The sequence below is a fragment of the Chlorocebus sabaeus genome, chromosome 1, assembly GCF_047675955.1.
Source record: "Chlorocebus sabaeus isolate Y175 chromosome 1, mChlSab1.0.hap1, whole genome shotgun sequence".
Taxonomy (NCBI): domain Eukaryota; kingdom Metazoa; phylum Chordata; class Mammalia; order Primates; family Cercopithecidae; genus Chlorocebus; species Chlorocebus sabaeus.
This window is the reverse complement of record NC_132904.1, coordinates 10,380,955-10,405,340: the sequence shown is the minus strand read 5'-3', so window position 1 is coordinate 10,405,340 and position 24,386 is coordinate 10,380,955. Positions and strand designations below refer to the sequence as shown.

The following is a 24,386-nucleotide window of genomic DNA, read 5'->3' as shown; positions in this document are numbered from 1 at the left end:
GGCTAATTTTTTGTATTTTTTTTTTTTTTTTTTTTTTAGTAGAGATGGGGTTTCACCATGTTGGCCAGGCTGGTCTCGAACTCCTGACCTCACATGATCCACCCACCTCGGCTTCCTACAAAGTGCTGGGATTACAGGCGTGAGCCACCGCACCTGGCAGGCAGAGATCTTTATTTTGTTCACCAATCTACCTAAAAGCCTAAAACAATGCCTTGCACATAGTAGGTGCTCAATAGGGATTTGCTGAAAGAATGAATGAATTTGCAGATTTAGAGAGGGGGTAAATGTGTGGCAGTAATTCATCTTTGAGGAGAACTGGGAGGGCTCATGGATTTGAGTAGGTGAAATTTGAACTGGATCTTGAAGCGGTTCTGGAAGCTGAGGTGGGTGACGGGCAATCATCTATCAGCTTGAACAAAGGCATGGAAGGAAGAGAGATGGGCAGCAGGGTGGGAGTTAGGGAGAAGTGTGATCAGTGATTGTTAGAGAGGTTATTGCAAGGTAATGTGAGGCCAGATTGAGCAAAGTTTTGAAAGCAGGTTAAAGGCTTTTCCTACAGCCAGGACCAGCTACATAATTTGTGGGGCACAGTGCAAAATGGAAACACATGGCCCCTTCGGTCAAAAATTTCAAGATGGGGCCGGGCGCGGTGGCTCAAGCCTGTAATCCCAGCACTTTGGGAGGCCGAGACGGGCGGATCACGAGGTCAGGAGATCAAGACCATCCTGGCTAACCCGGTGAAACCCCGTCTCTACTAAAAAATACAAAAATCTAGCCGGGCGAGGTGGCAGGCGCCTGTAGTCCCAGCTACTCGGGAGGCTGAGGCAGGAGAATGGCGTGAACCCGGGAGGCGGAGCTTGCAGTGAGCTGAGATCCGGCCACTGCACTCCAGCCTGGGCGACAGAGCGAAACTCCGCCTCAAAAAAAAAAAAAAAAAAAAAAAAAAAAAAAAAAAAAAAAATTCAAGATGGTGGGCCGGGCGTGGTAGCTCATGCCTGTAATCCCAGCAGTTTGGGAGGCTGAGGCAGGTGGATCACTTGAGGTTGGGAGTTCGAGACCAGCCTGGCCAACATAGTAAAACCCTGTTTTTACTAAAAACATAAAAAATTAGCCAGGCGTGGTGGTGGGCACCTATAATCCCAGCTATTCAGGAGGCTGAAGCATGAAAATCACTTGAACCTGGGAGGTGGAGGTTGCAGTGAGCTGAGATCGCACCACTGCATTCCAGCCTGGGCTACAGAGCGAGATCCAGTCTTAAAAAAAAAAAAAAAATCAAGATGGTGACAGCAGAACATTAATCCAAGCTCAGGGCCCTCCTAAGCACAGGGCTCTGTGTGACTGCATGGGTCATGGGTCCATGAAGCCAGCCCTGCCTATAACCTGTGAGGGAGCTGGTGATAGCTTTCTAACAGAGCAGAGATGTTATTGGAGCTGGACTTTGGGAAGATTATTCTGACATGTCTGGTGCAGTAGGTTGGAGGGAGTCTAGGCAGGGAGACAAGCTCAGCAGCCTTGTGCAAAGCTAGCGAGGAAGAGAAAAGGATAGTTAGGGTAGGGGTCGGGGCTGAAGATCAAAGGGCAAGGGTGAGGCAGGGGTTAGAGCTAGAGTGAGAAGCTTGGAGAAGATGGAGTCTATTTAGATGAGAGCATGGACCAGGGAGAGACTGCTGGAACACCGACCACCAACTGCTTCCTCTCTCTTTTCCCTGCTTTCCAGACCCTGGCATTAGAGGTGATACCAGGCACAGGAATCAGCAGTGTGTCTCCCTTTGGCCACCAGAGGGCAGATGATTCTCAAGGATTGAATTTGGGTCGGGGGAGTGAAATATTCTCTGTCCTATTCTGTCTTGCCCTCACCTTCATGGGTGTGCCTTCACCACCTTCTTCCTCAACGGTTGGGTGCCTGAATAGAGCTGGCATGGGGCATGGGGAGCAGTGCTGGAGTTCCAGGGATTTACTAAGAGTGTAGTGATACCTGTTGCCTTAGGAAGTACTTTCATACCCCAGTAATTACATCTGCTCAGATGCCTATTTCTCTGATTGGTGGGATGAAGGCTGGCTCAAGATGCTGTAGCGGGGAGTTGGAGGTCAAATAGCAGGGGTCCAATCAGCAGTTTTCCCAATAACTCTTGGGGCCTCTCTGCTCCTGTACCTTTGGGAACCTGTTGCCTGAGCCTGGTTTCTGACTTCTGTGGGGCCTCTGCCTCCTGCCCACCTTAAGCCACTGACGGGAGGGTGTGGTTCCAACATGTTCCAGGTACTATGGGTGAGGACAGCTTGGCGCTGGGGAAATCAGCCTAGGATACTGCCTGTCCTTGGTAACACAGTGTAAGGGGAAGTGAGGAGTGGACTGCAGTTGCCATACAGACTTCCTGTTAGTCAAGGGCTCTTCAAAGCTGAGAAGGACCTCCGAGTTCATGAATCCAATGGCTTCACTTTACTGATGGGGAAAATGAGGCCCAGAGGAGGAAAGAAAATAAACTTTAAATGTCTTATCTTGCAGAGGCATTTTAAAAGGTAATTGGAATTCAGAAATGTCATTTCGAATGTCAACGCAGGAACAAAACCATAGGAAAGAGGAGCCTAAACTCAGTGATGTTATGTGATTTTTCTAAGATCACGCAGCATTTGCACTTGGCAGAGCTGGAGCTGAAATGCAGGGCCCTGGACGCTCCTGCATCCGGTGCAGAGGACGCTGCCCTGGGCCTTCCTGGGGCTTTGCCGAGCCCTGCAGACTAGATGCGGGAATGCATGGATGGATCCAAAGAAGCCAAGATAGACGGTGGCAGACAGGCAATAGACTGATGCTGCATTTGACAGGTATGTTGATAGGCTAGATGATAAAAAGAAGATGGATTTTATGAGCTGACCGACAGATGGACAGAAATGCAGACAAGAAGCTGCTATAGAACCAGAGGATGCCAATCGCAGGGACGGCTAACAATCTTGTTTTGTATTTAGTCAAATCACAAGCACGAACAGGTGACCCATGCTTCCTGTTCAAGGTTTGAAAATACCCGAAAACTGACGGAAAGACACGAAGCGAATCAGATTCCGAGAGTCACCCGGGGAAACGACCGGGTGCTCGGAGGGCCTCGGGTGTTGCCGGAAATGGCCGACGACCGCCCTAGGCAGGGCGGTGGGAGGGGGCGTGGCCGGCTCAGCACGCGGAGCAGCTTCGGGTATTTCCGGAAACTGCCGAAAGCCCTCTTGAAGTGGGCGGGGAAAGGCCGGTGGGCGTGGCTGAATGTCTGTGGACGGGGGCTGAGGGGGTAGGTACCCGGGGTCGCTTCGTGGATTTCCGTAAACAGAGCCGAAGCTTCGTCTTCTTACGAGGAGGTGCGCGCGTCCCCGGGGGTTACCTTCTTCGGCTGTTTCCGGAATTCACCCGTAGTCTGTGGCCGGGAGGAGAAGGCGCGCCCCACCTCCCGTTTCTAGCCGCTTCGGATGTTTCCGGCTGCTGCCGGCGGAAAGAGCCGAGGGCCGGCGGTGGTGGCGGCCATGTTGGGAGCAGCAGGTCCGGCGGCGGCTGCCTGTGTGCCGGGCGCGGAGCAGTGCCGCTGAGGGCAGGGGAGGAGCGAGGCAGGCGGCCGGCTGCGGCGGCAGAGAGTAGGCGGAGCGGCGCGGCCCGGCCGAAAGGCGGCACAGCCCAGCCGGGGGTCGGGGGGGTGCGGTCCGGAGCCGCTCGGAGCCGGCGCGGCCTAGCCCGAGCGGCGCATCCCCGGGCTGGCGTGAGCGGCTGCCCGGCCTCCCCGCACCCCCGGCCGGGGCCCATGCGGCGGGTGCTCCTGCTGTGAGAAGCCCCGCCCGGCCGGGCTCCGCGCCTTCCCTTCCCTCCCTTCCTCCAAGCTTCTCGGTTCCCTCCCCCGAGATACCGGCGCCATGTCCAGCGCTCGGACCCCCCTACCCACGCTGAACGAGAGGGACACGGAGCAGGTAAGGAGCCCCGAGGGCTCCCCGAATTCTCTGGCTGGGCCCCTTGCACCTTGCGGAGCCTCCTCCCTCTTCTGCTCTCCTCGTGCCCCTGCTGCCATCCTGCAAGCCTCGGCTGCCCTGTCATCCGGCTCCCGGCTCCAGCTCCGCACATCCCGCTTCCGAGTCCTGACCTGGGACCCACCTCGTCCTGACTCCAAGCTGCACACTTGTCTTTCTGCCAACCCCCTCTCCCCTCACCGCCCTCCTGCGCTCTTCCGTGTCACCTCCCCAGCTTCCCTTTCTCTTCCCTTTTTCTCTCAGGGGCCTTTCTGGTCTTTCTCCACCCACGCTTAAAGCAGCCACCCTCCCGCTCCTCGAATAGCAGCACCCCGCGATTTGCCACAGATCGTTGTCCACCTCTCCCTTCGTCTCTCCTGCCTCGCTTCCCCTCCGCCCGCACCGGTTCTGCCAGTCTCTGGTTATCACCCTCAGGGTCCTTGCCCTGGACTGCGCTCTCGATCCCTGGCCCCTTGCAGTTCCCCCAGCTTTTTCTATCCTGCTTCTTCGTTTTCCAAATTGTTCTCTCCCTCTTGCTTGCAACCCACCAGCTCCACCCTCATCACCTTTCCAAATCCTTCGCCTACTCTTTGCTCATCACTTTCCCTTCTTTGCTCCAGGAGCTCCCTGGATCCTGGCGCTGGCATTTGTCGCTTCCGTGTTTCCCCACAGCTGTCATGCGCATAGTTTTCCCACAGGTTGCCTTTGGGGTTCCAATCATCACTCCCTTCAGAGTCTTTGGATCCCTCTTGTTCTCTTGCCCTCGGGTTTGGCTTTTAGGTCCCGGAGTCTCCTGTTTCTCTCTGTAAGGGTTCTACTAGCCTTCTACTGGGCTCTTCCTCCCAACCGAAAGACACTTGGCCCCACCGTATTAACACAACCTGTTGCTCAGTCCTTTACCAGACCTCGCTGCATCACAATTTTTGCCTTTCTGTCTTCGTACGCTGGAACACAAACCGTGGTGACTTTCTGTGTCTTCACTCCCGTGCCTGGCACTTAGAGTATTTTCTTTCTTGCTTGTTGCCTTCCTGTTTCTCCACCCTCACCGCATCTTCCTTACTGTACCTTTTAATCAGCGTTGCCTTTCATCTCCACGTTAGTCTCCTGCCTTCTTCATGTCCTGTGTATCCCCCCACCATGCTTGGATCCATTCTGTTCCTATTGGCTAAGTCTGTGTAATTCCCAGGAAGTCCAGGTGTTTTGCATGCTAGTTTCTCGAGCTACACCTCAGCCTCACGACTCCACGGTCCCCCTCATCCTGGCAATCACTGCTATAGTTTGTCACCCAAGTCTTAGCCTTTCTGTGTCATCTCACTTTTGATCCCAGAGGCATCCACTTTCCACCCCTCCCCTTTCTTTTACCGTCTCTAGCGTCCTTTGCTGACTGCTCTGTGCAGAGTCCCCTGCCTGTCATACCTTTCTTGGTGGAGAACTTTACTAGGCCAAAAAAACTTGACTTGAAAAAGAAGTGCTTCCACCCCGGGGCTGCTGTGCTTTTTGCCTTCTTTCCGCTCATTCCATCCTTTATGTTTCCCTCTTACTCCCCTCTTTCTTTGTAGCCCGGTAGAGCACTTGTTGTATTCTCTTGCATGTGAACATTCTTTGAAAAATCTTACCTCCTTTCATTTACTGTGTTTTTCTATTTTGTTACCCCTGGCTCTCTGTCACCTGTGCAGTTAGGAACTCAAGAGAAGTTCTAGGCAGAGTTTTTCTCTGCAGGGTTGATCCTTTCATTACTTGTGGATTATTTGTTTCTAGGGGTGAAATAGGGGTTGAGAGGGAGAGATGGTTGATTTCCATTTCATCACTGGGTTCGACAGCTGGTTCTGCATGGGACAGGTGGGTCTTCGGAGACAGAGGAGCATGTTCGGTGTTTCGCAGTCTTTCTCTCCCTTGCCTGCCGGCTGTTTATCTCTCCTTACTGGGAATTGCTTTCTCTAGGCCCTCTTGAGGTTGCTTTTTCCACCCTTTTTCCTCTCACAACCTCTGTTTTAGTAGGTAAACCCTGCTTAACCAGAGAACTTTCCCAGACTGTTGATCGTGAGCTGGTAGGAGGAGACCAAGCGACTGACTGGCACCCTCAGGCATTTGGGGAGTGGCGATGGAGTGCCTACTCTCTCAGTGAGGCTGGTGGGGGGCATTGTGTTCAGCAGAACAGAGTAACAGACTGCCTCAGTGTGGTTTCTTTGTGCTGCTTACTACATGTAAATGCATTATTGCCATGGTATTTTCCTGTGATATGTGTGTTGATTTCCCCTCTTCCTTACATGCCTAGTGTACTGCTGAGCATATAGTAGGGATTCCACCGTAGTGCGCATCCACTGACTTCATGATAGCAGCAGTCAGTGACCATTTGGGAATGTAAGTAAGCTCTTTGATAACTTTGCCCAGAGCAGTAGCTGCATACGTTGTCATCCTGTTACGATTATTGATTACCCATCCTGTTTCTACTCTTTATGGACTTAGATTCTCCTTAGCCCCTTCATACCTTCCACTGTTCTCAGGATAGCCAATCACTGTATCGACTTAATATGAAGTCTCATTCCAGTAAAAGCAGGGACTTTGGAAAACCTTGGATGCACCTATCCCAGACACATTCCTGCATTCTTTCTTTCTTTTTTTTTTTTTGAGACGGAGTCTCATTCTGTCACCAGGCTGGAGTGCAGTGGCGCAATCTTGGCTCACTGCAATCTCTGTCTCCCGGGTTCAAGCGATTCCCCTGCCTCAGCCTCCTGAGTAGCTGGGACTACAGGCACGCACCACCATGCCCAGCTAATTTTTTGTATTTTTAGTAGAGACGGGGTTTCACTATGTTGGCCAGGATGGTCTCAATCTCCTGACCTGGTGATCCGGCCTCCCAGAGTGCTGGGATTATAGGCGTGAGCCACCACGCCCCCGCGCCGGACCTGATTCTTGTATTCTTTAAAATAGGAAAAAAGACAAACAGCAGCTCCTCAGGTCACAAGGCCAGGTATATCAAACATTGACCTCCGAGAATAGATCATGCCACCAAGTGAAAGAAACCTCTTCTTGGTCCTGTTGTGATTTTAGCTAAAGTAGTCATGGAAACTTGGTCATTACTCTAGTCTTAATGTTATTTTTTTTTAAAAAGGGGATTTAGTTGGGCTGATTTCCTCCCCTAAAAGTCTTCTGTCACCTTATTTAAATTTAAATTATTTAAACTGGTTTTACCAGAAAATAGGTAAACAAACACCACTGGTTGTCTCCAGTCTCTTTTCTTGCTCTTCCTCTCCCTCTTCTTTAAAAATGTGGCTGATGAGAACCTCTTTCCAGGAGCCCTTTGATCACTCTGAAACACACAGACACAGAAAATGTTGAAGCATAAAAATAAACCTTGCGTTGCAGGGAGATTGCCTGTTTGCTGTCGACTTTGCTTATAACAGCGAAAGTAGGAGACTAAAAAAAAAGTCAAGCCCTGTCTTTAAGATGGTTTTTGTGACACCTGATTCCAGATGTGCTTGTTCACAGCCATAGACTTCTTGCTTTTGCAGAAGGAGGGTTCTAATCTGGGGCTGGTAGTTTGGGGGATTGTTAGTCTGTGAGCTGAGCTTTCAGTTCACTTCTTTTCCAAATGGCTCTGCTGGCCTGGAAGCTTGGCAGTTGTGAAAGCAATCAGCAAGATGACTGTTCGTCTTCCAGCCAGCAGCAGCAGTCACAGGCAAGCCTGGAGAAAGGTCCAGCTTTCAGAGTTCACCTGCTAGAGTTCATAACACCTGGGGGAGAGGCTACTGGATCTGGGACCTGCCCCACCTCTGAGCCTCAGAAACTGTGAGAGAGGGATTGAGAGAAAACTCGCCCCACTCCTGCTACAGTGGGAAGGGAGGGGGCAGCTGTCAGGCTTCTAGGCGGTGAGTGGCATTGTTTATTTTCTCAGTTCTAGAAAGGGGAGTTTGGAAGTACTGGTGAAGAAAACAAAGTTGGCCGGGCGCGGTGGCTCAAGCCTGTAATCCCAGCACTTTGGGAGGCCGAGACGGGCGGATCACGAGGTCAGGAGATCGAGACCATCCTGGCTAACACGGTGAAACCCCATCTCTACTAAAAAAAATACAAAAAACTAGCCAGGCGTGGTGGCGGCGCCTGTAGTCCCAGCTACTCGGGAGGCTGAGGCAGGAGAATGGCGTAAACCCGGGAGGCGGAGCTTGCAGTGAGCTGAGATCCGGCCACTGCACTCCAGCCTGGGCGACAGAGCCAGACTCCGTCTCAAAAAAAAAAAAAAAAGAAAACAAAGTTACAAGATCCTATAAAGAATAGCTGAAGTACTCCAAACACTATTCATTGGACCCCATTGTTGACTCTGGACATATATATAATCTTTTTTTTTTTCTTTTTTTTTTTGGACACAGAGTCTTGCTCTGTCGCCCAGGCTGGAGTGCAGTGATGCCATCTCGGCTCACTGCAACCTCCGCCTCCCGGGTTCAAGCTGTTCTCCTGCCTCAACCTCCCAGAGTAGCTGGGACTACAGGCACCTGCCACCATGCCTGGCTAATTTTTGTGTTTTTAGTAGAGACGGGGTTTTTTTTTTTTTTTTTTGAGACGGAGTCTCGCTCTGTCTCCCAGGCTGGAGTGCAGTGGCCAGATCTCAGCTCACTGCAAGCTCCGCCTCCCGGGTTTACGCCATTCTCCTGCCTCAGCCTCCGGAGTAGCTGGGACTACAGACGCCCGCCACCTCGCCCGGCTAGTTTTTTGTATTTTTTAGTAGAGACGGGGTTTCACCGTGTTAGCCAGGATGGTCTCGATCTCCTGACCTCGTGATCCGCCCGTCTCGGCCTCCCACAGTGCTGGGATTACAGGCTTGAGCCACCGCGCCCGGCCAAGACGGGGTTTCGCCATGTTGGCCAAGCTGGTCTCAAACTCCTGACCTCAGGTGATCTGCTGGGTAAATATATTTTTTTTGTTTTTGGTGTCACTTAGGTAGATTGGATGAGCTAGCTAGCATCTCACTCCACACTCCGAGCTGTGCAGCAGTGTGTCCTGGTGCTAATTCTCACTCTGTCCTTTGATTCTGACCAGGGGCTCCTTGATGGTGCTGCCTTCTGGTTAGGAATGTGGGTGAATGTCAGACCAAATAGTGTCACTTTCAGCTTGGCCGTAGGGATCTGGAAGGACGTGTTGTTAGAGCAAGGGCTTTGGGAGTCCTTGGAGTTCGTAACCTTTGAACCTGGTAAAAGTAACTGTACCTAGTAAACTATAATAATTTCTTTCTGGTCAGGCACCATGGCTCATGCCTGTAACCCTAGCACTTTGGGAAGCCAAGGCAGGAGGATTGCTTGAGGCCAGGAGTTCAAGACCAGCCTGATCAATAAAGTGAGACTCCATACCTACAAAAAATTTTTTTAAAATTTAGCTGGGCATGGTGGCACATGCCTGTGGTCGCAGCTACACAGAAGGCTGAGGCAGGAGGATGGCTTGAGCTGGGGAGGTCGAGACTGCATTGAACTATGTTTGTGCCACTGCACTTCAGCCTGGGTGACAGAGCAAGACACTATCTCAGGAAAAAAAAAAAATTACTTTTCTCCAGTTTATGGACTTTGGGAAGTAGCTAAACAGATGGATATAAGGCAGTTGTTGAAACTTGGCCTGCTGCAGGTTCAAATAAAAGTTTACACAGGGATAACTGAATCTTTCAGACTAACCAAAGATGGGGCTGGAGATTTTTCTCAACATAAATGTCCTAAGCAGAGCTGGTGCCTGTGAGGTAGGAAAAGATTGAGACTTTGTTTGCTTAAGAGGTTTGCAGGGTTAGAGCTCTTGGGAGTCAGAACTTCTCAGACTAGATTGTTTCCCCTTTGGACAGAACAACCCAATTTTCCGTGGGCATTTGATCAGGACTAACCCAGGCCTTCATGAACTCTTTCTCATTGAGCACTTAGCCACCTGGCTGGCATTACTCTTCTCCCGGGAGCTTCCATGAGGTTCCTATATATGTATTATGTCGACTTGAATGAATATTTTATGTCTAGAGTGCAGCCAAGCCTCAGACTTTGTGGCCCATTATCGACAAATGGGGTAGGGGGTGGGCGCCACCTTTGGCCCCGTGATAGCTTCTCTGCTAAATGGACTCTCCCCAGCAGCACTTTGAAGCCCGTTAATGGATTGGAATGAAGTAACCTCAGCAGATGGAAAGAGTGAGGAGGGTGGTCATCTTCCTTCCCTGAGACTGCCTGATGAGGCTTTCCTACAGTAACCAGGACCAGCCCCTATGCCCTCTGCTTGGTTAAGCTGTGGACTGGAGCTGCTAGGCCTCTGCTTTGAGAAGTGTAGAAAGGATTTGATTCTCTTTTAGCCATGGTGGGGCCACCAGTTTCCCCACTTTCCCATCAAAGCAAAAATTGAGAAGGATGTGGAAAGGGTGGGTGGAGTTTAAATCTGGCCCTTCCTCATTCAGTGGAAGTTCAGCAAAATGACAAACCAGATAGGTGGCTGAATTTCCTTCTCTTGACGGGAGATTCCAGTATTTGTACGTTTTGTGCTTGAAGCTTGGATTCTCCAGGCTTCCTCCCAGCCTTCATCAAACATGAGTGAGTCACTGAAGTGTTATCTATGCATTTTCCCCCTTCTGTCTCAGCAAAGGGAAGAGTAAGCCTTTACAAACCTGTGGGGGAGGAAGTCACCCTCTTCCCACTGCTGGAGAGCCAGGCTATCCCCAGGTTAACCCTGAAAGTTCTGACTCCTGAGCAGAATGTTACTGCCCCCTGCCTGCTTCCTTTATGGTATAGGCCATTGAAGGTCATTGCTCATCTTTTTTTTTTTTGAGACAGTCTTGCTCTGTCACCCAGGCTGGAGTGCAGTGACACGAGCTCAGCTCACTGCAACCTCCACCCACTGGGTTCAAGAGATTCTCATGCCTCAGCCTTCCAAGTAGCTGGGATTACAGGTGCGCACCTCCACACCTGGCCACTTTTTGTATTTTTAGTAGAGACGGGGTTTCACCATGTTGGCCAGGCTGGTCTTGAACTCCTGAACTCAAGTGATCCGCCTGCCTTGGCCTCTCAAAAGTGCTGGGATTGCAGGAGTGAGCCACCGTGCCCGGCATCATTGCTCATCTTTTAGACTGAGATGTTACAGCTGATTCTAAAACAACACCAAGAGAGAATCTGGCTTCTTGATTTCCAGTTGTGTCTCAGAGGAGGAGGCATCCCAGTTCCTCCTCTTGCCCTCTAGATAGCTCCTCCTCTGATGAATATAAATAGGCTAGATCCCTTTGTCTTCATATCTGTTTTTGTCTAGAATGTTTCAAGTTTCTCAAGCTAGGTGTGGTGGCTCACATCTGTAATCCCAGCACTTTGGGAGGCCAAGGCAGGAGGATCACTTGAGCCCAGGAGTTCAAGACCAGCCTGGGCGACAGAGCGAGACCTCATTTCTTTCTTTTTTTTTTTTTTTTGAGACGGGGTCTCGCTCTGTCACCCAGGCTGGAGTGCAGTGGCGCAATCTCGGCTCACTGCAAGCTCCGCCTCCCGGGTTCACGCCATTCTCCTGCCTCAGCCTCCCGAGTAGCTGGGACTACAGGCGCCCGCCACCTCGCCCGGCTAGTGTTTTTGTATTTTTTAGTAGAGACGGAGTTTCACCGTGTTAGCCAGGATGGTCTTGATCTCCTGACCTCGTGATCCGCCCGTCTCGGCCTCCCAAAGTGCTGGGATTACAGGCTTGAGCCACCGCGCCCGGCCTGTGAGACGTCACTTCTACAAAAAAAAAATTTTTTTTTTTTTGAGACAGAGTCTTGCTCTGTCGCCCAGGCTGGAGTGCAGTGGTGTGATCTCAGCTCACTGCAACCTCCGCCTCCTGGGTTCAAGTGATTCTCCTGCCTCAGCCTCTTGAATAGCTGGGATTACAGGCGTATGCCACTGTACCCCACTAATTTTTGTATTTTTAATAGAGACAGGGTTTCACTATATTGGTATCTTGAACTCATGACCTCATGATCTGTCTCAGCCTTCCAAAGTGCTAGGATTATAGGCATGAGCCACCTTGCCGGCCAAAAAATTTTTTTTAAAGTTACCTGGGTGTGGTAGCACGTGCCTGTATCCCAGCTACTTAGAAGGCTGAGATGTGAGGATCACTTGAGCCTGGGAAGTTGAGGCTGCAGTGAGCTATGATCATGCCACTGCATTCCAGCCTGGGCAACAAAGTGAGACCCCATCTCAAGATAAATAAGGTTTGTCAGTCCCTGTGGGGGTTCTTTCCACAGATGTCTGTCTTTGGGTTGGCACTTCCCCCACTTGCAGTTATTCCTTACATTTCTCATTCGAAAATGACAAAAATGGCAAAAGTAAATCCATTTCCTTTTTACACCAAATTATTAGTTTTAGGCTTATAAAACTAAATGAACAGAAGATTTGGTAGGAGAGGAGGGGAGATGGACACTGATACTGGTGGCTAGGTGATCCTGAGGGACAACTGGTGCCGGGCAGGAAGAGAGGAGGGCTGTGTTCAGTGACTGGCTCCCAGCCACCTTTTTGGCCTTTTTCTTTTTAACATGAGGAAGGCGGAGCAGACCAGGGGCTTCTCTGTAGAACCAGTCAAGCTGGTTTTGGGCAGCCTCGGCCTATTTTCTTGTGTGCTCTTTGGGAAGTTGGCAATACAAAGGTCGGCCTCCTTTGGGGCTGTGTTCATTGAGGCGGAAGTTTGGAAGCCATCTATTGTAAACAACCCCCTTCTCCCCAAACACTGAATGGGTCTCTGAGCTGGTCCTTCACTCCAGGGAGGAGTCTTTCTCTCCGCCCTATGCTGAACTGAAGGCAGCTTTGCTTTATACACCTTTCACTGAAAGCTCTAAGCCATAGCTCCTTCTTGTGGTCCCCCTTCCCAATTCACAGCTTGGCAAAAGGCCCTCAGCCTGGCCAGGAGGAAGGAACTGGGTCTGCCTTTGGCTCCTCATTTATGGGTCTGGAAGAGGATCAGGACTCCTTACTGCTATGATCTGGCTGCTAAATTCAGTGACACCCCAGGCCTTTTTTGGTCCATGCAATGGGACTGTCTTTCCAGGCCTGCTGGGAAAGAAAAGAGAGAAAAAAATAGCTTTTGGTCTTTGGCAGCTTACAGGGACTTCAGGAAACAACCTGTAGGAAAGGTGGGAGCTACTGGTCACCATGTGTGACCTGCAATAGCAGTAGGGAGTCTTTCTCAGGGAGCAAGGCCCAGCCAGGAGGATTGTTTCCCAGTCTCCCAGCTAAGCAGGAAATGCCAAAATATGAATGTTTAGCAATTAGTGAGTGTAACTACCTGCAGACAGAGCTCCAGCCTAGACCTTGTCCTTGGGGGCTGGTCGCCCCTGTTTTTACTACAGTGAGCTACTCATTGCTTGTAATTACCATTTCAGTATGAGTTTTGCTTTGTTTTCTGATATCCCACGTGCAGCTCCCTTTTTTCTCCACCTTCTTTTTGTTGTGTTTTTTTGAGATGGAGTCTTGCTCTGTTGCCCAGGCTGGAGTACAGTGGCACAGTCTCAACTCATTGCAACCTCCACTTCCCAGTTTCAAGCGATTCTCCTGCCTTAGTCTCTCAAGTAGCTGGTACTACAGGCACGCCACCACACACAACTAAGCCTTTTTTTTTTTTTGAGATAGAGTCTCGCTCTGTCGCCCAGGCTGGAGCTTACTGCAAGCTCCGCCTCCCGGGTTCACACCATTCTCTTGCCTCAGCCTCCTGAGTAGCTGGGGCTACAGGCACCGGTCACCATGCCAGGCTAATTTTTTGTTTCTTGGGGGTTTTTTTTTTTTTTTTTTTTTTTTTTTTTTTGAGACAGAATTTCACTCTTGCTGCCCAGACTGGAGTGCAGTGGAGCGATCTTGGATCACTGCACCCTCCGCCTCCCAGGTTCAAGCAATTCTCCAGCCTCAGCCTCCTGAGTAGCTGGGATTACAGGCATGCACCACCATGCCCAGCTAATTTTTTTTTTTTTTTTTTTTGAGACAGAGTCTTGTTCTGTTACCCAGGCTGGAGTGCAGTGGCGCGATCTCGGCTCAATGCAAGCTCCGCCTCCCGGGTTCATGCCATTCTCCTGCCTCAGCCTCCTGACTAGCTGGGACTACGGGAGCCCGCCACCACGCCCGGCTAAGAGATGGGTTTCACCGTGTTAGCCAGGATGGTCTCGATCTCCTGACATCGTGATCTGCCTGCCTCGGCCTCCCAAAGTGCTGGAATTACAGGCATGAGCCACTGCGCTTGGCTGTGACACCTGGCTAATTTTTGTATTTTTAGTAGAGACTGGATTTCACCATGTTGGCCAGGATGGTCCCGATCTCCTGACCTCGTGATCCGCCTGCCTCCGCCTCCCAAAGTGCTGAGATTGCAGGCATGAGCCACCGAGCCTGACCTTATTGTTTTTAAGAGACAGGGTCTCACCCTGTCACCCAGGCTAGTGTGCAGTGGTGTGATCATAGCTCACTGCGGCCTCAAACTCCTAGGCTCAAGTGATTTTCCCACCTTAGCTTCCAGAGTATTGGGACTACAGGTCATACCTGACCCCTCCACCTTCTGGACTTTCACTCACCCCATCACTCCCTACTTCTCCGCCACAAAAGACTGTCATTGGCTATCTTTGCATGTAGTGTTGAAGGCACTTGGAGATTGTTGCTTTGTTTTTTTGCCCATGAAAGTTTGAATTACCGGTTCTCCAGTCACAGGAAGTGGGGCTCCTTAGGCCAGCTCCATGTCACATAGTGTACTGATTATGTTGAGCTTATGGCACAGCTGAGTGGAGAGTCCCACACTTTTTGAACACTTTCTGACTTCCGATAAGTGGTTCCACTATGGTTAAGAGCAGGTTTGGTGGGCTGGGCGCGGTGGCTCATGCCTGTAATCCCAGCACTTTGGGAGGCCAAGGCAGACGGATCATTTGAGGTCAGGAGTTCGAGACCAACCTGACCAACATGGTAAAACCCTATCTCAACTGAAAATACGAAAATTAGCCTGGCGTGGTAGCATACACCTGTAGTCCCAGCTACTTGGAAGGCTGAAGCACAAGAATCACTTGAATCCGGGAGGTGGAGGTTGCAGTGAACAGAGATCATACCACCGCACTCCAGCCTGGGCAACAAAGCGAGACCGTATCTCAGACAAACAATAAGAGCAGGTTTTGTGGCTAGATTTCCTGTATTGGAATCCTGAATCATCGTCTCCTGTGATCTTAGGTTCCCTCTGTGTCTGTTTGCTCATCTGTAAAATGGGAGAATAGTACCTATCTTATAGGTATAGCTGTTATGAGTATTGAAAGAGTTAATGAATAGAAACCTTTTAGAATAGTGCCTGGCACAGCAGAATAATCATTGCTGTTATTGTTCCAGTTGAACAACACAGTGAATTTTATCTGAGCACCACACAACTCTAGGTCAGTATAAGGGGTGATGTTTGGAATTTCTGTTATCAGTTGAAAAAATCTTGTTCTCCTGGCATCTTCAACCCACTGGGGTCCTATAGGCACTTTTTCTAACATCTCTGTTTTTTGTTTTTTGTTTTTTTTTGAGATGGAATCTTGCTCTTGTTGCCCAGGCTGGAGTGCAATGGCACCATCTTGGCTCACTGCAACCTCTGCTTCCTGGGTTCAAGCAGTTCTCCTGCCTCAGCCTCCTGAGTAGCTGGGATTACAGGCACCCGCCACCATGCCTGGCTAATTTTTTTTTGTATTTTTAGTAGAGACGGGGGTTTCACCATGTTGGCCAGGCTGGTCTCGAACTCCTGACCTCATGATCTGCCAGCCTTGGCCTCCGAAAGTGCTGGGATTATGGCGTGAACCACTGCACCCGGCCTAGTTTGCTTTTTTACCAGTCATCTATCTGAAAAAAAGTAGAATGCTACTGGAGAAATTCACGTACTTCTGAGAACACTTTTAGCTCATGTTTTTTTTTGTATTTTTTTTTTTTTTGAGATGGAGTCTCGCTCTGTCGCCCAGGCTGGAGTGCAATGGCCGGATCTCGGCTCACTCCAAGTTCTGCCTCCCGGGTTTACGCCATTATCCTGCCTCAGCTTCCCGAATAGCTGGGACTACAGGCGCCCGCCACCTCACCCAGCTAGTTTTGTTTGGTATTTTTTTAGTAGAGACGGGGTTTCACTGTGTTAGCCAGGATGGTCTCGATCTCCTGACCTCGTGATCTGCCCGTCTCGGCTTCCCAAAGTGCTGGGATTACAGGCTTGAGCCACTGCGCCTGGCCTAGCTCATGTTTTGTAAGGCATCAAATATTAGGTAGTTTTCTTGATTAAAGTAATAAAAAAATCACCACCCGCTGCCTGCCTATATTTCTGTGTTGCAAATGATGGTGGTGGATGTGTAGCCTCATCTGTGGCTAGAAGGCCAAATCCAAAGTCACCAGAGCTTGAGATCTGTGTGTCAAAGGGGAAGCCCTAGGGTTCTCTGCAGCACCAAGATCAGGGATTCATACCATCATGTTCCTTTCTTTTTTCTTTTCTCTTTTTTTCTTTCTTCCTTTCTTTTTTTTCTCATGGGTTCTTACTGTGTTGCCCAGGCTGGTCTTGAGTATCTGGCTTCAAGTGATCCTCCTGCATTGGCCTCCCAAAGTGCTGGGATTACACACTCAGCCATGTTCCTTTCTTCAAGTAGGGTATTGACCCTTTGGCCACAGGAGAGAGCACCCAGTTTTTCTTAAAGACCACGTGGGAACCTAGCAGCCCATGATTGTAGGTTCCTTTTTCCCTTGTAGAGTGGCCTTCAAGGGCAGGTTCTTGTTACCTCCCTTTCAGAGACCTGAAGGGACATAGGCATTTCTGCTCCTGGGAATTTGTGGACTTTGAATCTTGAGCGCAGATTTTGGTCTCTGTTGGTTGCTTGTTTATCTTCATCACTTGCCATTTCTGGAGCCTGCATGCCTTCTCAGAGCAGCAGGTAAGTTGCTTAGTTTTTTCACATTGCAGCTGTGACTGGGGGAAGGTAACAGTGTCCCCTTAGAACTCATGGAGATGCCAGGCATAGTGACTCACACCTCTAATCCCAATACGTTGGGAGGCTGAGGCAGGAGGATCACTTGAGGCTGGAGGATTGCTTGAGACCAGCCTGGGCGACATGGTGAGAGTTCATCTCTGCAAAAATTTCAAAAATTTTTTAAAAAAGAACTCATCAGGGACTATTTCTTTCATTGTATTTTCCTCTTCCTTTTGCCCCCTCTGCTAACTTGTTTCACTTTCATTTTTTCTGTTTGGTTTCTTTGAACTCCCGTTCTTCATTATCATGTCCTTGTTCCAGTCCATCTTAGGTTTTTCATTTCTTTGTTCCACTCTCCCTAACCTGTTTCTGTGCCCTGTTTATGTCGTGGCTCAGGGTATGAATTTTGATAGTCCAAGATCTCCTTCAGGTATAGAATCCCAGACCACCTGGTCCTTTTTTTCTCTCGTTCCTCTGATTTCTGTACATTTAAGGATTCACTGCTTTAGAAAACATGGTGTAGTTTTTTGTTTGTTTGTTTGTTTTGCTTTTTTTTTTTCCATGTTTCTGGAGCCACCTCTCTCAGTAAAGCCAGTCTTGGCGACTTATTAGGGACAGCATTCTGGTTTCCCTGGTGACAGCGTTTAAACTGATTCTAGGCTGTTTTCTCTAACCTATCAGGAATGCCCTGTCTTGGGAGAGATCTGGAGAGGTACTTGAGAATTTTGGACACTGTAATATTGAATTCGGTTCTAATTGTGATCTGGAGACCCTCAGACTGTTTCAGGTGATGCACGAAGTCAAAATTCTGTTCATCATAATATTAACACAGTGTTGCCTTTTTCACTCTCATTCCCTCACCAGTATATAGTGACATTTTCCAGAGGCTAAATGATGTGTGGTGACATCACATTCTTCTGGCTAATGAAATGTGTAATTCTGTATTCTTGTGTTATCTATAATTTTTAAGGTAGCACTTTAAGATAAAAATATGGAAGTTTTCATTGATGAACTCAGTTTGTTCTCAGTACTCCTGTGCTCTTACTAGCTTTCTTCAGTTGTAACTGCTATAATCTTTTTGTACACTTCATTACTGTCTAATAAATCCTTATTTTGAAATCCCAACATTTTCCTGGAAACTTTGAGGAAATATAAGAAGTAAGTACTACTTGTAAAAGTTTCTTGTAAAAACTTTTGGGAAGGCTGGGCGCGGTGGCTTATGCCTGTAATCCCAGCACTTTGGGAGGCCAAGGTGGGCGGATGACGAGGTCAGAAGATCGAGACCATCCTGGCTAACATGGTGAAAACTTGTCTCTACTAAAAACACAAAAAATCAACCGGGCGTGGTGGCGGGTGCCCGTAGTCCCAGCTACTCGGGAGGCTGAGGCAGGAGAATGGCGTGAACCTGGAAGGCGGAGCTTGCAGTAAGCCGAGATCGCGCCGCTGTACTCCAACCTGGGTGACAGAGCGAGACTCCATATCAAAAAAAAAAAAAAAATTTTTTGGGAAAACTAATTTTAAAAATTTTATTGACAACTTATTTTAGCACTTTATTCTAAAATAGAAAAAAAATTATAATATTTCTCTTATATGTAAGGGTGGATTGTTGGCTTACAAAAGGGAGATTAGAAGACTTGCTTTTTCAACCCATAGCTGCAATTTGTATGTTGAAAAATACTAAAATGGACATACCAACAAGTATAAAGGAGAACTCTAAAGAAACTGGGCAAAACTGTAAATAAGAACTAAAAAAAAAAAAAGAAAAGAAATAAACTATAATGAAAACTATCTTCTCAGTTTCATAAATGTTCGTAATGTACCTTACTGTGTCTTATGCGATAGAACATTTTCATGTAGTATTATGGTACCGGTTAAGTCGTGGCATTCTTTCAAGATCATTTAGAGTTTAAAAAAAAAGGAATTGCGTATTTTATGCGTGCGTACTATGAGCTTTTTAAAAGCCAAAATTTCTTCCAGCTTTTAAACTAGAAATAAAAAAGTCACTGAAGCCTCTATCTATCAGGATAAGTTGCCACATTGCTTTGACTGGAAAAGCCCACACAGAATCTGAGAGACTAATGAAGTCTTGAACAGCGGACATTCCTGAATGCCCACTGGATGAAAAGTCAGTAAAATTCAAGGTAGTGCCACTTCAGATGTTACCAGGATTCATTAAATTAAAGATTTAGCCAGGCGCAGTGGCTCATGCCTGTAATCTCAGCACTTTGGGAGACCGAGGCAGGTAGATCACCTGAGGTCAGGAGTTCGAGACTAACCTGGCCAACATGGTGAAACCCCATCTCTACTAAAAGTACAAAAGTTAGCCGGGCATGGTGGTGCATGCCTGTAATCCCAGCTACTCGGGAGTCTGAGGCAGGAGAATCGTTCGAACCCAGGAGGTGGAGGTTGCAGTGAGCCGAGATCGTGCCATTCCTCTCCAGCCTGGGCGACAAGAGCGAAACTCCGTCTCAACAGAAAAGATGTAGCTGCACACATGAAGACCAAGTTAATATCTTATTTACAGAATTTTACTTTCACCTTACAAATGAGCAAATCTATAGACGTGGCTCGACTTGCTGTATCAGCACCAACTGCTCGTCAAAGAATAATTTATTTTATGTGAATGCTCAGAAGCAGATACAAATGGTGATAAATATTCAAAGGGTTGAATAACTTCCTGAATCTCATGATTTATCCTGGAACAACTTTATTTCCATTTGCACCCTTGGTGCAGAAGCAGTGGTGGAGAAAACTGCTGGCACCGTAACATGGATCGAGGAAGTGGCAATAAACTCTACCAGTGGTCATTGTCATGGTCTTTCCCACCACAAACTTGTGGTTGAAAAATAAAAGCTGTTGTTACTTGAGAATATGTTGAATGAAGGACTAAAGACTATTTTTAAAATTTATTCATTTATTTTATTTATTTTTATTTATTTTTATTTTTATTTTTTTGAAACAGAGTCTCACTCTGTCTCCCAGGCTCAAATGCAATGGCATGATCTCTGCGCACTGCAACCTCTGCCTCCTGGGTTAAAGTGATTCTCCTGCCTCAGCCTCCCAAGTAGCTGGGATTACAGGCACCTGCCACCTCGCCCAACTGATTTTTGTATTTTTAGTAGAGACAGGGTTTTGCCATGTTGGCCAGGCTGGTCTGGGATTCCTGACCTCAGGTGATCCACCTGCCTCGGCCTCCCAAAGTGCTGGGATTACAGGCATAAGCCACCATGCCTGGCCAAAACTATTCATTTTGTGTGTGTGTGTGTGTGTGTGTGTGTGACAAGATCTCACTGTGTTGCTTAGGCTGGAGTGCAGTGGTGCGACCTCAGCCCACTGCAACCTCTGCCTCCCGGGTTCAAGTGATTTTCCCACCTCATCCTCCCCAGTAGCTGGTACTACAGGTTCGCACCACCACGCCTGGCTAGTTTTTCTATTTGTTTGTTGTTGTTGTTGTTTGGGTTTTTTTGGTAGAGACAGGGTTTTACTATGTTTGCCAGGCTGGTCTTAACTCCTGACCTCAAGTGATCCGCCTGCCTCAGCCTCCCACAGTGCAGGAATTACAGGCATGAGCCACCATGCCCAGCCTTTTATTTTATCAACCCTTTAATAAAGGTCTCTTTAGGCCAGGCGTGGTGACTTATGCCTGTAATCCCAACACTTTCGGAGGCCAAAGCGAGTGGATCACCTGAGGTAAGGAGTTTGAGACCAGCCTGACCAACATGGTGAAACCCTATCTCTACTAAAAGTACAAAAATTAGCTGGGCGTGGTCGTGGGCACCTGTAATATCAGCTACTCGGAAGGCTGAGGCAGAATTGCAGTGAGCCGAGATCGTGCCATTGCACTCCAGTCCGGGCCAACAATAGGGAGACACCATCTCAAAAAAAAAAAAAAAAAGGTATTCCAAGTGATGAAATACAAAGTATCCATGAAGCATTGCTGCTGTATGCCAAACTTGAGGAAAGCATGTGTGTTGGAGCTGAACCAGCTGCAGGGATCATAATTTTTTCTTGAAAGAACAACTGATGGACAAACTAGACTTGTTCATATGGACATTTTATGAAAATGAAAAAGGTGAGCCTCTCATTGTTGCCACTGATAAAATTCAAGTTTTCAAGTGAAAATTAGAATTTTGGAAAACTTGTGTCTGCTAAAACTTTTCTGAGATTGGTAGTAAAATTAATGAGTGTGATTTTTTGGTATTGTGTGAAATATCAGTATTTGGAAATTCTGCACAAGTCAGTGAAGAAATATTTTCCAGAATTCTAGTGGGTAAAAGAGCCATTCAAAGTGCAGGATGAGGCCAGGCATGGTGGCTCACCCCTGTAATACCAGCACTTTGGGAAGCTGAGGAGGGAGGATTGCTTGAGGTCAGGAGTTCAAGACTAGCTTGGGCAACGTGGCAAGACCTCATCATCTCTGCTAAAATTTTTTTAAAATTAGCTAACATTGGTGATATGCACCTGTAGTCCTAGCCACTCAGGAGGCTGAGGCGGGAAGATCACTGGAACCCAAGAGGTCAAGGCTGTAGTAAGTTGTGATTGTGCCACTGTACCCTAACCTGGGCAACAGAGTGAGACCTTATCTCCAAAAAAACAAAAACAAAAAACAAAGTGGGCCAGGCGCGGTGGCTCAAGCCTGTAATCCCAGCACTTTGGAGGGCTGAGACGGGCGGATCACAAGGTCAGGAGATCGAGACCATCCTGGCTAACATGGTGAAACCCCGTCTCTACTAAAAAATACAAAAAAGCTAGCCAGACGCCTCTAGTCCCAGCTACTCGGGAGGCTGAGGCAGGAGAATGGTGTAAACCCAGGAGGTGGAGCTTGCAGTGAGCTGAGATCCGGCCACTGCACTCCAGCCTGGGCGACAGAGCAAGACTCTGTCTCAAAAAAAAAAAAAAAAACAAAGTGCAGGATGACTAATGGATTTTAATGTAAAAGTATATGAAATGTTTATTGATAAGATTTCAGGTTCCACATTGCAACTAGCCTTTAAAAACTACCACTGAGGCCGGGCGCGGTGGCTCAAGCCTGTAATCCCAGCACTTTGGGAGGCCGAGACGGACGGATCACGAGGTCAGGAGATCGAGACCATCCTGGTTAACATGGTGAAACCCCGTCTCTACTAAAAAATACAAAAAACTAGCCGGGCGAGGTGGCGGCGCCTGTAGTCCCAGCTACTCGGGAGGCTGAGGCAGGAGAATGGCGTGAACCCGGGAGGCGGAGCTTGCAGTGAGCTGAGATCCGGCCACTGCACTCCAGCCTGGGCGGCAGAGCGAGACTCCGTCTCAAAAAAAAAAAAAACAAACAAAAAACTACCACTGGCCGGGCGCGGTGGCTCAAGCCTGTAATCCCAGCACTTTGGGAGGCTGAGACGGGCGGATCACGAGGTCAGGAGATCGAGACCATCCTGGCTAACACGGTGAAACCCCGTCTCTACTAAAAATACAAAAAACTAGCCAGGCGAAGTGGCGGCGCCTGTAGTCCCAACTACTCGGGAGGCTGAGGCAGGAGAATGGCGCAAACCCGGGAGGCGGAGCTTGCAGTGAGCTGAGATCCGGCCACTGCACTCCAGCCTGGGCGACAGTGCGAGACTCCCTCTCAAAAAAAAAAATAAAATAAAAAAATAAAAATAAAAACTACCACTTAGTGAATTTTGATGTAGTATCAAAGAAGAAAATCCTCAGTATCCGAAAGGCTATTGAACTCTGTTTTTCAACTACATATCTCTGTGAAGTGAGATTTTCTTCATATATTTCAACCAAAACAACTTATGAAAACACATGGAATGCGGAAGCAGATATGAGAGAGAACTCAACTGTCTTTCATTAAGCCAGACATTAAAGAGATGTGCAAGAATGTAAAGCACTGCTACTCTTGTGGTGAAATTTCATTTTGTTTTGGAAAATACAAGTTTTTTATTTTAAAAAGGTTATTAGCATAAACGTGGGTTTATTATCTTGAATGGATTAATAAATATTTTTTTTAAATTAGTTTCAGTTTCTAATAAGATAGCTGTGTAGTCCTCAATAATTTTTTAAGCATATAAAGAGTTCTTGAGACCAAAGGTGAGAAAACCACAGTAGTAGACAAAACATGGGGCCCTTGTCTTGATGGGTTGGTTGGTTACTTGCTATGACTTCATAAGGAGCCCTTGTTCTGCTGTTCCCAGCCCCAGTATAATCCCTGCCTGGGTCTCAAAGAGGCATTCAGTACTTTGGTTTGCAGTCCCTCTGGTTCCTGTGATGTGAGGGACTTTGACCAAAGATAACTGATTTTTTCCTTCTGATACATACACCACTGGCCCTGTGGGTTTTGTTGGTTTTTTTGTTGTTGTTCTTTAAAATATGTGGCTTGTTTATTCTTTTTCTCCCCTTTTTTTATTTCTTAAATTTTTTTCTCATTTTCCCTTTTCATTCCTTTATTGCTTGTTTGTTTATTTTCAAACAGAGTCTTACTTTGTCGCCCACGCTGGAGTGCAGTAGTGTGATCTCAGCTCACTGCAGCCTTGACCTCTCTAGGCTCAGTTGATCCTCCCACCTCCACCTCCCAAGCAGCTGAGATTACAGGTGTGTGCTACCACACCCAGCTAATTTGTATATTTAGTGGAGACAGTGTTTCGCCATGTTGGCCAGGCTGGTTTTGAACTCCTGGCCTAAGTGATCCGCCAACCTTGGCCTCCCAGAGAGCTAGGATTACAGGTATGAGCTACTGCAACCTGCCTTATTTTTTGTTTTTCTCATTTTTTTTTGATTTTTAAATTTTTCAGATTTTTTTTTTTTTTTTTTTTAATGAGACAGAGTCTCTCTTGCTCTGTCACTCAGGCTGGAGTGCAGTGGCGTGATCTCAGCTCACTGCAAGCTCCCCCTCCCGGGTTCACGCCATTTTCCTGCCTCGGCCTCCCGAGTAGCTGGGACTACAGGCACCCACCACTATGTCCTGCTAATTTTTTGTATTTTTAGTAGAGACGGGGCTTCACTGTGTTAGCCAGGATGGTCTCGATCTCCTGACCTCATGATCCACCCGCCTTGGCCTCCCAGAGTGCTGGGATTACAGGCGTGAGCCACTGCGCCCGGCTTAAATTTTTCAGTTTTTATTATACTCATCTGTTTTTTGTTTGTTTTGTTTCTTTAATTTGTTAGTATTTGTTGTTTTTTGAGACAGAGTCTCACTTTATCACCCAGGGTGGAGTGTGGTGGCACAATCTCGGCTCACTACAGCCTCCGCCTCCCAGGTTCAAGCAGTTCTCCTGCTTCTGCCTCCCCAGTAGCTGGGATTATAGGCACCTGCCACCTTGCCCGGCTGATTTTGCCTTTTGGTAGAGACGGGGTTTCTCCATGTTGGTCAGGCTGGTCTCGAACTCCGTTATCTCGGGTGATCTGCCTGCCTTGGCCTCCCAAAGTGCTGGGATTACAGGCGTGAGACACCATCTCTGGCCTGTTTTTTGGTCAGCTGTTGTGTTTTGATTGCATTATAAGATTAGTTCATCAGGTAGATTTTCTTTGGTATATATTTAGTTGTGGT

General features: G+C 48.1%; 1 protein-coding gene across 4 annotated transcripts in view; it reads left to right on the top strand.

The window, feature by feature from the left end:
• Positions 1–3,484: 3,484 nt before the first annotated feature.
• Positions 3,485–24,386, top strand: part of MARK2 (microtubule affinity regulating kinase 2) — a 75,124-nt gene continuing 54,222 nt past the window's right edge. For all 4 annotated transcript variants that reach the window (XM_007994621.3, XM_007994602.3, XM_007994612.3 and 1 more), the window contains exon 1: positions 3,485–3,936. In XM_007994621.3, coding sequence (XP_007992812.1) covers positions 3,883–3,936 — 54 coding nt within the window. In that variant the 5' untranslated portion in view covers positions 3,485–3,882. The remainder of the gene's footprint in view (positions 3,937–24,386) is intronic.